Consider the following 15,021-nt stretch of genomic DNA (forward strand, 5'->3'; position numbering starts at 1 on the left):
TAAGATATGAGAGGCTCCCGAATGTCAGTGATAACAACATTAAGTGATTTTGTCTTTCTCTGATTTTCAGTTCTATCTGTTTCAATTTTCCACTAAATCCGAGACTCACTCTGTGCTCTTTGATCACTCGCTCGCTGGTGCAGGTGCCAGACAGGGCTTGCATTTCTCTGTGCAGCTCTGCTCTGCAGTCTTGCAGGATCACAGCAACTCGGCTTCGCTCCACATCCACCTTGAGACGGAGTAGGTGAGATGGTACCTCGCTCTGCATGTCCTGTAAAAAAGATGGAGATGAGACAAAACATAGCAGACCTGAAAGCTACCCTTAAGTGTCACATTGTATCTGTCACTGATCAAAAGTTCCCTGGAGTGGCTGCAAATAAACACAGAGAGGGTTGCATTTTTATCTAACCAGGTTAATTGGAACCAGACTGGAGGGACTCTATTGAAGCCAAAGGTTTTCCTGGTTAAGTTAATGAAGTAGTGCTTATGCGCCTCAAGAGGTGTACAGTAATTAGTGAGAGTGGTAAACCATGGTGACCTCTGACCTTCCAGAGTTTGTGCAGCCTGCGGACAGTTTCCTGCAGCCCCTGTTGCTCCTCCTGTGGCAGGATGTCCGTGAGCTCATCACACGCTTTCAAAAACACGCTCAGCACCCGCTGGTCCAGTTGTCCAAAGAAATCCTGTAATGTAAAATAAAATAAGAGTAAACATGACACAAGACAGAGTAAAAGTTAAGTCAAGAATGTTAACACTCTACCCGTTTCCACTTAAAAATGTAATTAGAAAATAGAAATGCCTCTGCAGATTAGCCGCAGCTTTCACAGACATGCTTAGAGGTTAGAGATTTAATCTTACAGTGTGTTTCTTTAATAATTCCTCAGCATCTCCAGTCTCTCTCAAGCAGCCCTGAGCTTTCTTCAGCACTCTCTCCAGCTCTTGTCGTGATTCCTCAAATCTCCTCCTCAGGGAGTTGTTGGCCTCTTCCTGCCTTCTCCATTCTCCAACCTCCTTTAGCAAAGCCTGAGAGGTTAGATAGTAGTAATACAGTGTAATTACATTATTTGTCCTACAAACAAATGAACAGTAACACACATGGTGGGTAAATCTAATCTGCACGAATCCCTTGTGTTTTTCTGATGTCTGTGTAATCTCTATAGTATAATCAGTATTGTGGTTTCTGACTGGCATTCTGGTATGCAAATGCATGTAATGCATAACTGTAATACTAACCTGTGCCGAGCCCTGAATTTCAACAACTCTCTTTTGCAGCAACGATATGTCGAAGTTCCTGAGCACCTTACTGGTGGAGAGCGCCCTCTGCAGAGAGTGGTGGTTCCTCTCAATCACCGATAAACATCGTTTACAGCTTTGCTGATGGTTTAACAAATCCTGTCACAAAAGGGGAGACAAGAAGTTTAAAAAAATTACTTGTGTTTCCAATATCCATCCATCTGTCCATCCATTTTCTTATCTAGCTATCCAATTTAGCGAGGCAGCGTGCACACTGGACAAGCTGACAGTCCCTGAACTGGATGAGTGGAAGAAAACGGATGGATAGACTTTTACAAGTTTGGACACAGTGTAAATTGTAAATAAAAACAAAATGCAATGACTTGCAAATGTCATAGACTCATATTTTATTCACAATGGGACACAGAAAATATTAGTTTAACCTGAGATAATGTTATCATTCCATGAAAAATATGAGCTCGTTTTAATTTGATGGCAGCAACGCATCTCAAAAAAGTTGGGAAAGGGGGTGACAAAAGTAAGTGGTGTTAAAAAAGAAACAGCTGGAGAAACACTTTGCTATAATTAGGTTAACTGGAAACAGGTCAGTAACATTACTGAGTATAGAAAGAGCATCTTAGAGATGCAGAGTTCCCCAGAAGTAAAGATGGGAAGTGGTTCACTGCAGAAAACTGCATCTAGAAATGACACAATAATGCTCCTCAGAGTAAAGTAAGCACATATTTTAAGTAAGCAACATTTCAACACAAATATCTCTTCTTTCTACTCCTTGAATTTTCATAAGAGGCTCATTGCTTTGAAGACGTTTGAGGGGAGTTATTATTTTCTGTCAGCGTGCATCAGATTTGAATATAAAAGAAGGGAACAATAATACATAAAAGATACAGCAACAGGACTATAGTGTTATAAATGCAGATCACTGCTTATGGAGCTGGCAGCTCATATCCATAATAACTGTGAAAAAATAAAAATAAACTGAAAAAAGAATAAAAACATATCTAGTAAGCACTTATTGTAAATTTAACGTGTTCGTGTCTGACCTGCCACTTGTATTTTTGCTGGGCTTGTGCCTGTGACTCTGGGTCTCTCGCAGCAGAAGTGATGCGACTCGCTCGCTCCAAGGCCTGGTAAAAAGTGTTGATGTGTTTCTCCATCTCCTCCAACAGCGGCAGAAAGGCATGACACTCCCGCATCAGAGATGGGCACCGCTCTCTCACCTGAACAGATACAAAACGGACCGCTTAACAGTGAAAAAATGTATTAACTTAAAAGGCTTTGTGTTTACCCTCAAATGAGACTCACCTTGCTTAGTTGACCTTTGACTGTTGCCATAGTTGCCATGACCCTGGTTGCCTCATCCTGTGGAGCATCCTTGGCAAGGAGCTGAGCGCTGCGGGCAGCCAACTTGTATTGTGTCTCCATAGCGACAACCTTTTGCTTGGTATTCTGCGATGTGACGTGCAAGGGTAAAGGGTCATTTCATACGTTCTTAAAGTGAATGCACTGCCATCAAAGCTGTTTTAGTAATAAAAATGCTGACATCAATAAAGCAGTGACTTGCAGCTTTTAGTAACACCTTATCAAAAACGTATGAGAGTAAAGCCGTTTTCACACATTGAGTGCAGATGTGAAATCTCACTTTATTGTGATTCAAGCGTGACTTTATCTGATTTGTCTCAGGCGAGGAAGAGAGCTCGAGCTTCAATTCATGTTGACCTGAGCCAGTGACATTATTTACTGCAGTCATGAACATTTCTAAGCATTAACTGATGAAACTGCATTTATGGGACATAAATTCTGGACGCTCTCAGATCAGATCTTTAGCTGCCTTTAACCACCACAAAGTCTGACAGATATCTGGTGCCATGCATTAGAGTACAGAGAAGAAAATTATCCGAATTTCACAGTGAGTGGGCGTCACACAAGCTTACTTCTGTTTGCTCTACCCAGATAGTACCATTGCCAAGACCAAGGACAGCATTGCCAGCATAGTGGGAATGCATCTAAAATAGACTATGGTCTGTTGTATGTAACTAATTCTCAGACAAAGTCTGAAATACAGTCATGTCAAAAAGGAAGAATATCAACAGGAAAAACTCAAGAGCAGCTTCTAAGTCTCTACAAGCTTCAGTTAGCATGTGAAACGTTAAAGTTCATGACAGTACAGTTAGAAAGAGAATGAACAAGTTTGCATGGGTTGCCAGGGGAAAGCTTGTTCTCTTTTAAAAAAGAACATGGCGGGATCGCTTAGGCTTGCAAAGTTACATATGAACAATGTGCTTTGGACAGATGAGACCAGAGTGGAGATAGTTTGTCATAAAACACAGCTTATTTGCAAGCAAAACACCTGACACCAGCTATTAAGTGTGGTGGAAGAGGAATGATTTGGGCGTGCATTTTACAGCCACAGGATCTGGGCACCTTATAGCCATTAAGTCAACCCTGAATTCCTCTGAGTAACACATTCTTGGCTCATGCAACAGGACAATGATCCCCAAGCACAGCAACAAATCTAAAATAAAAGGACTGAAAAAGAAACTGTTCTAATGGCCCAAGGAACAGAACACAACCCCACTGAAATGCCGTGTTGGGACCTTAAAAGGTGTACCGACAAATACACACCACAAACAATTACTTCAATTTATTGCTGCTAAAGTTAGCTTATAACAGGATGACACAGAGTCCTGTTAAAAGTCCCTCTTTAACATGGAAAAGAGAGTTTACATGTCTGAAAATGGCTTGGAAGGACTTGAAACAGTTACGTTTCACCTGCTGTTGGTGTGTGGGGCAGCTGTGTTCCTAAAAAGAGCTGTGATGACCATTCTCTTTGAAATCACATAAAGCTAAGAGTAAAAAAAAAAAACTCCATCTAGTTCCATATTTGAAACTTTGGCCATGTTTAACATGAGTATCCACCATGAGTAACAGCAAATAAACACAACAGGAAAAGAAAGAAAGAAAAGAAAATGCATATTAGGTCCACTTCAGAGTCAGGCTTGTCATTCTCGACCAGCTTAAGAAAGAACAGATTTGAAACAAACTCTAAGCGATGTGATCAGGGATGGTCTAATATAAAGTACAGTGGGGCAAAAAAGTATTTAGTCAGCCACCGATTGTGCAAGTTCCCCCACTTAAAATGATGACAGAGGTCAGTAATTTGCACCAGAGGTACACTTCAACTGTGAGAGACAGAATGTGAAAAAAAAATCCATGAATCCACATGGTAGGATTTGTAAAGAATTTATTCGTAAATCAGGGTGGAAAATAAGTATTTGGTCAATAACAAAAATACAACTCAATACTTTGTAAAATAACCTTTGTTGGCAATAACAGAGGTCAAACGTTTACTATAGGTCTTTACCAGGTTTGCACACACAGTAGCTGGTATTTTGGCCCATTCCTCCATGCAGATCTTCTCGAGAGCAGTGATGTTTTGGGGCTGTCGCCGAGCAACACGGACTTTCAACTCCCGCCACAGATTTTCTATGGGGTTGAGGTCTGGAGACTGGCTAGGCCACTCCAGGACTTTCAAATGCTTCTTACGGAGCCACTCCTTTGTTGCCCGGGCGGTGTGTTTTGGATCATTGTCATGTTGGAAGACCCAGCCTCGTTTCATCTTCAAAGTTCTCACTGATGGAAGGAAGTTTTGGCTCAAAATCTCACGATACATGGCCCCATTCATTCTGTCCTTAACACGGATCAGTCGTCCTGTCCCCTTGGCAGAAAAACAGCCCCATAGCATGATGTTTCCACCCCCATGCTTCACAGTAGGTATGGTGTTCTTGGGATGCAACTCAGTATTCTTCTTCCTCCAAACACGACGAGTTGAGTTTATACCAAAAAGTTCTACTTTGGTTTCATCTGACCACATGACATTCTCCCAATCCTCTGCTGTATCATCCATGTGCTCTCTGGCAAACTTCAGACGGGCCTGGACATGCACTGGCTTCAGCAGCGGAACACGTCTGGCACTGCGGGATTTGATTCCCTGCCGTTGTAGTGTGTTACTGATGGTGACCTTTGTTACTTTGGTCCCAGCTCTCTGCAGGTCATTCACCAGGTCCCCCCGTGTGGTTCTGGGATCTTTGCTCACCGTTTTCATGATCATTTTGACCCCACGGGATGAGATCTTGCGTGGAGCCCCAGATCGAGGGAGATTATCAGTGGTCTTGTATGTCTTCCATTTTCTGATGATTACTCCCACAGTTGATTTTTTCACACCAAGCTGCTTGTCTATTGTAGATTCACTCTTCCCAGTCTGGTGCAGGTCTACAATACTTTTCCTGGTGTCCTTCGAAAGCTCTTTGGTCTTGGCCATGGCGGAGTTTGGAGTCTGACTGTTTGAGGCTGTGGACAGGTGTCTTTTATACAGATGATGAGTTCAAACAGGTGCCATTCATACAGGTAACGAGTGGGGGACAGAAAAGCCTCTTACAGAAGACGTTACAGGTCTGTGAGAGCCAGAGATTTTCCTTGTTTGAGGTGACCAAATACTTATTTTCCACCCTAATTTACGAATAAATTGTTTACAAATCCTACCATGTGAATTCATGGATTTTTTTTTCACATTTTGTCTCTCACAGTTGAAGTGTACCTCTGGTGCAAATTACTGACCTCTGTCATCATTTTAAGTGGGGGAATTTGCACAATCGGTGGCTGACTAAATACTTTTTTGCCCCACTGTATGTATGTAAGTGCAGGTGCCCATTGAAAATCTAAAGTATCATGATGCTGCAATGCCACCAGCTTAAAAAAACATTACTGACAGGTTGTATTTTTACTGTCAGGCTATATTATCTTTTACATTTGATAGTTAAACTGACAGTTTGCTTTCCTCACCTCCACATCCTGAAGAAAAGCCCTAACACTGAGGAAAGAGACTTGAACAGGAGCATTGAGTTTGGCTTCGGCAGTGTCCAGCAGCTCTTTCAGGGCCCAAATAGCCTTCAAGTGTTCTTTTCTCCACTTCTCCAACTCATCTGAATGGGCATACTGCAGCAAAAAAGAAGCTAATTACACTTTACACTGAGAAATGAATCAAACAGAGCCAGCACATATGTTTTGACCCAATTCTGTCTTTGTCTGACAGGCAGTATTTTTAGATGTTTTCATTCATTACTTGTTTGACTTTGAGGAAGAGGTCTCTCCATCGCCCGTTTAAAATGAGTAGCTGCTGCTTGAGATCAAGTGACACTGTCTCGTCACACGTTTCAATAAGAAAATTCCCTGCATCGTTCATGGCCGCATGCTGATCCATCCAGTGGCTGAGATCCCTGAAAAACTCCTGGAAGACAAAGAAATTAAGAGAAACAAAGAGCGAGTGTCAAAGAAAGAGATGAAGAAAGCTAATCAAAAAAGGAACAAAGAAAGTGATTCAAAGAAAGAAACAAAGGAAGGACAATAAAAAAGTGGGGTAATTAGATGTCTAATCCTAGACGGAGATGTGAGTCTGTGTAACCATGGCAATGCAACAACAGGAATATCCTCAGCGGCTTGTTGAAGGATCATTTGATACTTGAGTGGAGACTCCTAATAAGCTTCCACATAAAAAAACTAAATTCTTCAAAATGGCTTGATTGCTACAATTAAATCTGAGTCCATCAAATAAATGGGTGTATGAACAGGCTCCTAATCTGTTCACAGAAAAAATAAAGTAAAAAAATCAAAGGCTCAGACAGTATTAAGATCTAATCTCATACCCGTTTTGTGTTTTCTGGCTGGCTCAGGGCTTCCTCTGCATCTTCCAGCCAGGCCTGCAAAGAGGCCACAGTGGAGGTGTACCTCTCCCAGTTGGACAGCACTTCCTCCAGCATGCTCCTCACGCTGCGCACTTCCATGGACAGACTCCTCCACTGAGTCACCACCTCCCGCATAAACCTGCGCACTCCCATCTCGCCTTCATCCACTGGAAGAGAGGTAAAGTTTAACAAGAATGACAGCTACCGATAACACCACCATTACCTCTGATTCTGCTGCCGCTAATAATGTCACTTATTCACAAGAGTCAAATGGAAAATGAAGCACTGAAGCAGCTGTTTTGAAGCTGCAGCTGTACCTTTTATGTCTGTGTGTGCCTGATGACTTTCACTGCTTTGTTTCACATCACCACACTTTGGCAAAGGCAGGGGAACACTCGATAAAGCAAAAGAAGGCACACGCTTTTGCAGAAAACTCCCTGACCCCAAAAACTCACTACAAGGAGATGTATCATCTGTGCTTGTGCTACATTCTTAGATGCAAACTCTCTAGTTGTTAGAGTATGTGCAAAACAATGGCATAAAGACGCACATCAGATAAACGCAATGCTTCTAAAATGGGAGACAAAAAACAGATCAGTACCCTAACCCTTTTCCTTATTTTTCTCAGGCAGCCAATCAGAAACCACGATGCTAACTACAGTACCAGCAGGACCTGCTGCATTTCATTTGTGGGGTCGACCAATCAAACCTCAGATGTCCTGATTTCTCACCACACCTCACTTCTCTGCTCTGCATACCCTAAAGCAATGCAACCCTGAAACCTAATGAAACCAGCAAGCTAGCTCAGTTTGCGCCCAGAGACCTGCAGAAGTGGAGCAGCCCCCCAACTAGCAAATGGGGTCGTATTCCCCACTGAGAGCAGAGAGTGGAGGAACCTCATTTAGCTGTAGCCTGCAGACTCTCCTCCTCTATCAAATTGTGAAACCAGTCAGGGGCAAACTGAGCTGCTGGCAGGGAAAGCCTCATTGGTTAGTGAGTTGTTGAAAAGGGAAATAAAGTTGAAATATAGTGAACAATTGAGAGATACTGATCTCAGCCAGGATACACTGGAAGTATCAGATCAATTTCAGATTAAAGTTCCATTAAAAGGATGAGAATGCATTGGAAATGTGACATAATAATGATGTTCCCAATCAATGAGCAGGACTGCTTTAATGCATTGTTGGACATTTTATGTGATTCTGACATCATCGCAATAAAGCGCCTTTCAGATTACTGTCTGGCAGGATATTGATAAACATTTCCCAGACTTCCCGGGAGAATTACTGAATTACTTTATTATAAGAAAGTGATAGGATAATAAATGCTTATATATACATATAGTAAATATTACACCTTGAGCTACTCACCTGAGCTGTCAGCACTCACATAGGCCTCTGCAGACAGTTTCAGAGACTGGAACAACATCTCATAGTTTTCAAAGAAACGCTGCTTCTCCACAAATGACTGATGAAGACAGATTCCAAAAGAAAATGTTATTAGATGTGAAAAGCATCTTAACAGATACACAGAAACAGAACTAAATATCTTATACATGTGCTATGTAATGGTAACTATCCTTCATCAACCAATAATTATTATACAATATACAAAAATTTATTCAAAATTAAAAATCCTTTCCACATAAGCATGCAGGTGAACCCTGAAGATCAAACTACACAAATCAGAGACTGAGCTTACGATATAGCTGTGAAGCATCAGTTCCACAGATTCCTGTTGACCATATTTGATGATCCAGGACTTTAGTTTGGACTCAGCCAGACTGAGGAAGGCCTGCATGTGATGTTTGTTCTCCAGAAATTCCATTTTTGCTAAGTGGATGCTAGAAGATGTAGAGATAAAGTTCATCCTAAAAAAGACACAGTTCATACAGGGACATCAGACCTATACCTCGACCTTCTCATACTGCTGCTTTCCCAAAAAGCAAGGTTGTGAAAAAAAACACACCGACTGAGGTGCCAAATTTCTTTCAAATAATCTGTTCTTATCAGAAAAACATTACCACGAAGAACATTAATTTTGTATTCTGCACTTTCAAGAGAGACTAGCAGGAGTTTTGTTTACCTCTCAGCCATGTCTTGGAGCTGGTCTGGGGGAACAGGCACTCCATCAACACTTCTGTCTTTATGGATTCTCTGAAAGACCTGCTGGTGACTTTCCAGGCTCTTCAACACATCCTGTGCAGAGTACACCGAGTAAAGATATGAAAACAGACATAAAAATGTATTTATACATTCTGTGTTCATTCTAATAGTATGTTTGATTCTCACACTCTATTGTGCTATGTATGGCTCTGCACTAACCTTGTGCTGCTCCAGAGCTCTATGCACAGTGCTGGCTGTGATATCATGTGCCTGCTGGATGGTTATCTCCTGCCGCAGAGCTTCCTCGGCCTCATGCAGCCATGCTCCCACTGTGTCCAGAGGAGCTGGCAGAGACCTATCCAGCTGAAGATGCCAGTCCAGTAACTAAGATGGATAAAAACAGACGATGTCTCCTGAAATAATGACCTCATCACACAAATAATTTAATTTTTAATTTCTATAAAAAAAAAAGAAGGAGACACTAAGTCATCAGCTCTTTATAAAAAACACAACTTGTGTTAGCCCAAATAAGGTAAAAGGAAATAACCTTAAACGATAAATCATCATACAAGCTTAAAAAATGGCTGATTCTCAGAGTTGCTGGCAAAGCACAAAATAAATTCAAATTATGCCTTCTGAAGTCCTTATGTATGAATTAGAACATTGTAAACACTCCATCGACCTCCAGGAGTAGCTTTAAATATCTTTAGATATCACTTTTTCTGAATGGAAAAAAAATGCTCTGTGTACAATTCTGAACAGGAGGCGAGTGGGTAATCCCGCTGCTCTCACCCTTTTGGAGATCCTTTCCCAGGCCTGTTTGACCAGAGCCTGATCCACAGTCAACATCCCATCCCTCTGAGTAGACTGCAAAGCTCCCTCCACCTGCTTCCTCCTCATCTCCAACTGGACACGCAGACTTTTGAACAGCTGAAAAGCAAAAATCATTGACTCACAGCTCTTTATCCTCGATAAAAGGATGATAATGAGTGTTCTCTCCCTCACAGGTCATACCCTTTTCCCATTTGCATCTTATCAGATCCTCATATGTTCTACCTTTAAAAACTGTCCCTCTATCTGGCTTTAGACTTTCCGAGCTATGCAATGACAATGAGGATATCCCACATGCTGCTGAATATGGAATGTATCCCGAGGCTTGGTGGAATAAGCCAGATTGACTGAAAATATGACGGCTGCTGCCTGATCCCCACAGTCTAATACCACTGATTAAGCTAATAATAGGAGCGTCTGTGCCCAGTGTGCCCAGTTTAAACACACCCCGCCACAGACACACACACACTCACACTAACCTGGTACTGCTGAGCAAGACTGCCCTCAGTCTCCTGAGCCTGTATTGCATCTCTCTCCAGCTGGTCGAGCCACATCCTGAGCTCCCTCAGGCTCTTTCGCTGCTCTCTCTAGGTGGCCGGGATCATGCAGGAGTGGCAGAGTGAACGAGTAGGAGATTGGGAAATAAAAGAAAAGAGGACAGTGCACCCAAAAAAAGGAGGAAAGAAAAGAAGACAGAGTGGAAAAAGTGATTGACCAGGATGAAAAGAGGAAAGAAGGGAACAAGAAAGCAGAGCATGCACGGTTAAACATGTGTTCCCCTAATCCTCTGTGTCTCCCTGCAGGACAAAACGTCAAAAACCCACAGCTGCCAACAACACTCAGCTTAGACAGGGTACTTTGTCTAAGACCCCCTACGAACATTTCATTGGATTTTAAATAAGCATGACGATAATGCGATGCTGCTAAAAAGCTTGTGCGATAGACCATTCCGTTTGAGAGCTGTTCAGTCTGAATCTATTCACTTGTACCACCCCTCCTGAAGGAAGCCCCAACTTTATTCTCTATGACAGCTCAGAACATGGAAGTAGATCAAGTTAATTCTAAAAGGAAACAGTCTGCCATATTTTACTCACCATCATTCTCTAAATATTTTCTACCCAAGTGTTTATGCTTCTGTTTATTTTTTAAATTCACGCTTTGTCACAGCTAATTAATCTCCCGTGCAAACACCAGGCAGTAAGGAAGAACAAAAAACCCTATCGGTGCTGTAAAACAGCAAAACACGGTGTGACATACATCTGGACACAGCAAACAATAAAAAAGGCCAACCTCTATTCACAAGCTTTCCATCAAATATGCTGTATCAGTGCACACTGCCGATGCCAGAGGCCTTCATTGTCATGCTAATGGGACCGAGAGCCAAAGCGCTCAGTGGTAGCATTCATAAATGGTAATATCACATCTTATTATATTGGACTTCCTTCCGTTATCATGGCTTAGAAACCCCGCGGCCCGAATATCACATCAGGTTAGATAAAGAGCCAATATTAGGATACAGGCTTTATTTTGACATGAAAAATCAGTGTTTAATCCCATTCTTACAAAGTACAGTAGGGACTGATACAGCAATCCAATAGAGGAGGCAGAAAAATGTGCTTTAATCAAATTTATATGGAAACCATGAATGATCATGGGTGGTAATTGCATTGTGTTGGAGGAAATTATTGAAAACTCTCCCCTGGGAACCGAAGTGGCTAAATAACCTACCTCCAACATTTCCTCTATATCCCGAGGTGCAAGATCATGCTGCAGAACAGAGTCCAGCACAACAACCACAGGAAAGCAGTCACCATACAAACGCACCAGAGAAGAAGACAAAGAGCAACACAAAGAGAGAAAGATGTACAAAAACGAAACACAGAACAGACAAGACACTGCAGCAGCTCGTTTCAACCTACTTTAAAAACTAGATAGCTTCAAGTCATTAAATAAGAGATTTTAACTAAATTCTGAATCAATTAAATATAAAATTAGACAAGCAGATTTTTCTTTCCCCCCTGAACCTTGAACATTGCACTTTGATAGCTCAAAATGATTATAAATAATACACATACAAACATACAAATACATATACAAAAGACAAACATTCACTATGCAGAAAGAGAGAAGATGATCACAATGACAGGCTATCGAGACCGAGACAGCCGGTTACCTCTACTTGTAGCTGTCCCTCGGAGCCGCTCTGCTTTCGTTCTGGAAGATGCTTCAGGAATTGGGCTACATATGTCATGACAGATTTCTCATCTGGCTTTTCTACGTCGACATCTGAGACGGGAACCAAATAAATAAAATCAGAAGTCAAATAAGCTGGCTGTAAATTCTTCAAGTTTTCTCATAGAGAAAAATATCAGCCGCTGATAAGAATCAGCTTGACTGAAGGAGACAAGCGGGCATCTCAAATAAAATCAATTTTCACCATTTCAGATCAGTGTCCAAGTTTTGTTTGGGGGTTCCGCCATGCTGGATCTCATGGCCTAATGCACCTTAATTATGCTGATGTCAAGCTTGATTTGCTGGAGTACATTTTGAAGGGCAGGCATGAAGGGGAGCAGATGGTGTCTGGCAGTGAAAGTGAGATGCACATCTGATGCAAGGACTGACCCAGTATTGTACAGTATTTCTATTCTCTAAAACTTGCCTTGCAAACATTTCCGACAGTATTCATGCCCCATGGTAGGCAACTGTCTCCTCAGTCTTGTGTCTAGTTTAACTTCCCCCTTGTTATCTCGTCATCTTGATTTAACTGAGCTGTATTTTGGTATCCTTCTGTTTCTACTCTCCTTGATTACCTTCATGCGTATAAATAGTCCTGTATGGTTTCTTAGTCTTTGTCATAACATTTGTTTACCTGTCCTTCTGTTCCCCCTGTCTGTTTTCAAGAAGCTTTTTAGGAATATGTTTTATATTTTAGACATTTGGGGAGGACTACTTTTGGGTCCTTCTCCTGCAAATCGTAACAGAAATTTGGGTTTAATGAGTAAACATCCCCTTGTACTGGTGAAAGCCAGGGTGGTGGTGACATTGAAACACCAAGCAGCAGAGGAAGAAGCATGTTAGAGGAAGAAACAAGACATTTTTCAGCTTAGGATGTGTTTGGTATATGTAGGTGTATAATGCACCATGGCTTCAGTGGACTGCCTATCTGCCTCTTTACTGCATTAATCTGTATTTTGTAGCAGAGAGAATCCAGTCAGCGACCTAAAATATTATTTTAGGTCGCGACCAAATTTTTTAATGGTGCGACTAAAAAACATATTAGGTTGCACCGGTGCGACCAACTGTTTGAGTAACAAAAAAATAAATAAATACTCTGCAACTCCGAACGTCTCCGTGTGGTCAACAGCAGACACACATTATGCCCCTATCGTGGTCTAAACCAATCAAAGATAGTCAGGGGCGGGACCTCTCTGATTGATCGTGGTCCAGATATTCATGTAGTCCGTGTGTATGTTTGAAAGTGCAGGGCAGGTGGATAGAGAGAGGTGAGTAGCTTGAATAAAGCGATATCGATTCATTAAATCCTGAATCGACTTTTAAATATAAATGTCTTTTTCCAGGTAATTTTCTCAGGTTAAAGCTCACAAAACTATTTCAACAACCACCAAACAGCAAATGAGAGCAGGTTAACGGACTCCACACGGCATCGGGGCTGAAAGCCGACAGCTCACTGATTCTGATGTGTCAGGTCTGCGCTGTGTTTATGTCTTTTCTGCACTAGATTCTGAGCGGCCTCTCTCCAACCAAAATTCACTGAACCAGCAGCAAAAGAATCAACAACTACGCTTCACATTTGATAAACATCGTCATGAATTCTCTCTTACTTTTGCTATTTTTTGCTCTACCACGATTAAAAAAAAATCACACTTCATGCACAGCTCTCTCTCTCTCTCTCTATGTACTTCAAGAACAGTTTTCCATCTCAAATCGTGATAAATGCACTGCCCAAGTGTCCCCTCTCCCCATTGCCTTTCAGCGGCAGGCAGCAGCAAACAGGTGCTGGTCGTCAGAGGAGGCCGATGTGATGATTAGGTTTAACATTGTCTAAAATATTGCCAAAGAGTGCCAAAGCACTTTAAGCACAAGCACAAGATTATTAGTTAATCATTTACAAATCAATATTGTCTGTATGGACAGCAATCCCGCCCCCCCCCCAAAAAAAGTGCACATGTGAAACTGCGGTGTTAAGTGAAGCGGTTGAAAAATTTGGGTGTGCCTAACTTTTGCACTGGTGCGCCTAAGAAAAAAATGTAGGCGCACCAGTGCAACCATGGCAAAAAGTTAGTCTAGAGCCCTGTTAAGACAATAAAAAGAAATAAAATACATAGTAATTTTATGCCTACTTGTAGGTTTATTGCTGGTCAGGCTCAAGTTTGCTTTTGATAAACTTAATGACAGAGTCACTCTGAAATGCTACTGGAAATGTTATTTACCCTCTGGCTCAAGAAGCTGTGGAATCCCTAGCTCAGTCTCGGCCAACAAGAAGGCTTCATGAAGATTTTCCCGATTGGGCCTTCCCCATACTCGCTCCATGTCGACAAGATTAGGCCGGAGAGCATTGATTACCGCGAAGAATGCTAAACCAGTACGCCAGCTGGGGCCAAAGTCCCTCACCTCAAGGCTCAGACTTCTAGAAAGGACAGAAAATTACAAGGTCACAGCAGAGAAAAAACAAAACATAACCTACAACCTGCAGCAACACTTGACCATCAAATCAGACTTCATACTTGGTGGCTGTCTGCTGGACCCATCTCAGTAATGCCTTTCTGGCTCCACCCTGCAGAGGAGGAAGAGTCTTCTTTTTGACGGGTGGGCTGGTGATCTCAGTGCTGCTGGTGGAGCTGTCCAGTGAGGAGGTGCTGCTGGACACGGTATGGAGTGCTGGTAGGCTACTGGTTAACTCCTCAATCTGGAAGCAACAGAATACCAACTAAAGTCAGGCTTAGCCACAGTTAGTGATTCAACTGCGTTTCTCCCTGTTTATCATGCCCTGTGTTGCTCTGCTCTCCGGCTCCTTCAGGTTTGTTACTTTGGTTCTTAAGTTTTTCCCAGTTTAGGTGTGCTCCAAGTTGTTTGCT

General features: G+C 42.0%; 1 protein-coding gene across 2 annotated transcripts in view; it reads right to left on the reverse strand.

Annotated features, from left to right (window-relative positions):
• Nucleotides 1-15,021, reverse strand: part of syne1a (spectrin repeat containing, nuclear envelope 1a) — a 142,346-nt gene that overhangs the window by 102,373 nt on the left and 24,952 nt on the right. For both annotated transcript variants that reach the window (XM_085247598.1, XM_085247597.1), the window contains exons 7-25: nt 14,671-14,852; nt 14,377-14,573; nt 12,099-12,211; nt 11,654-11,692; nt 10,405-10,512; nt 9,887-10,024; nt 9,314-9,478; nt 9,075-9,187; nt 8,691-8,859; nt 8,360-8,456; nt 6,951-7,156; nt 6,371-6,535; nt 6,091-6,243; nt 2,554-2,697; nt 2,292-2,468; nt 1,231-1,389; nt 856-1,020; nt 546-680; nt 110-271 (exon numbers count right to left, since the gene is read on the reverse strand). In XM_085247598.1, coding sequence (XP_085103724.1) covers nt 110-271; nt 546-680; nt 856-1,020; nt 1,231-1,389; nt 2,292-2,468; nt 2,554-2,697; nt 6,091-6,243; nt 6,371-6,535; nt 6,951-7,156; nt 8,360-8,456; nt 8,691-8,859; nt 9,075-9,187; nt 9,314-9,478; nt 9,887-10,024; nt 10,405-10,512; nt 11,654-11,692; nt 12,099-12,211; nt 14,377-14,573; nt 14,671-14,852 — 2,787 coding nt within the window. The remainder of the gene's footprint in view (nt 1-109; nt 272-545; nt 681-855; nt 1,021-1,230; nt 1,390-2,291; nt 2,469-2,553; nt 2,698-6,090; nt 6,244-6,370; nt 6,536-6,950; nt 7,157-8,359; nt 8,457-8,690; nt 8,860-9,074; nt 9,188-9,313; nt 9,479-9,886; nt 10,025-10,404; nt 10,513-11,653; nt 11,693-12,098; nt 12,212-14,376; nt 14,574-14,670; nt 14,853-15,021) is intronic.

This window comes from Mchenga conophoros, linkage group LG15 (assembly GCF_057382185.1).
Source record: "Mchenga conophoros isolate Kocher_MC1m ecotype Shallow Benthic linkage group LG15, M_conophoros_male_GT1.1, whole genome shotgun sequence".
Lineage (NCBI taxonomy): Eukaryota > Metazoa > Chordata > Actinopteri > Cichliformes > Cichlidae > Mchenga > Mchenga conophoros.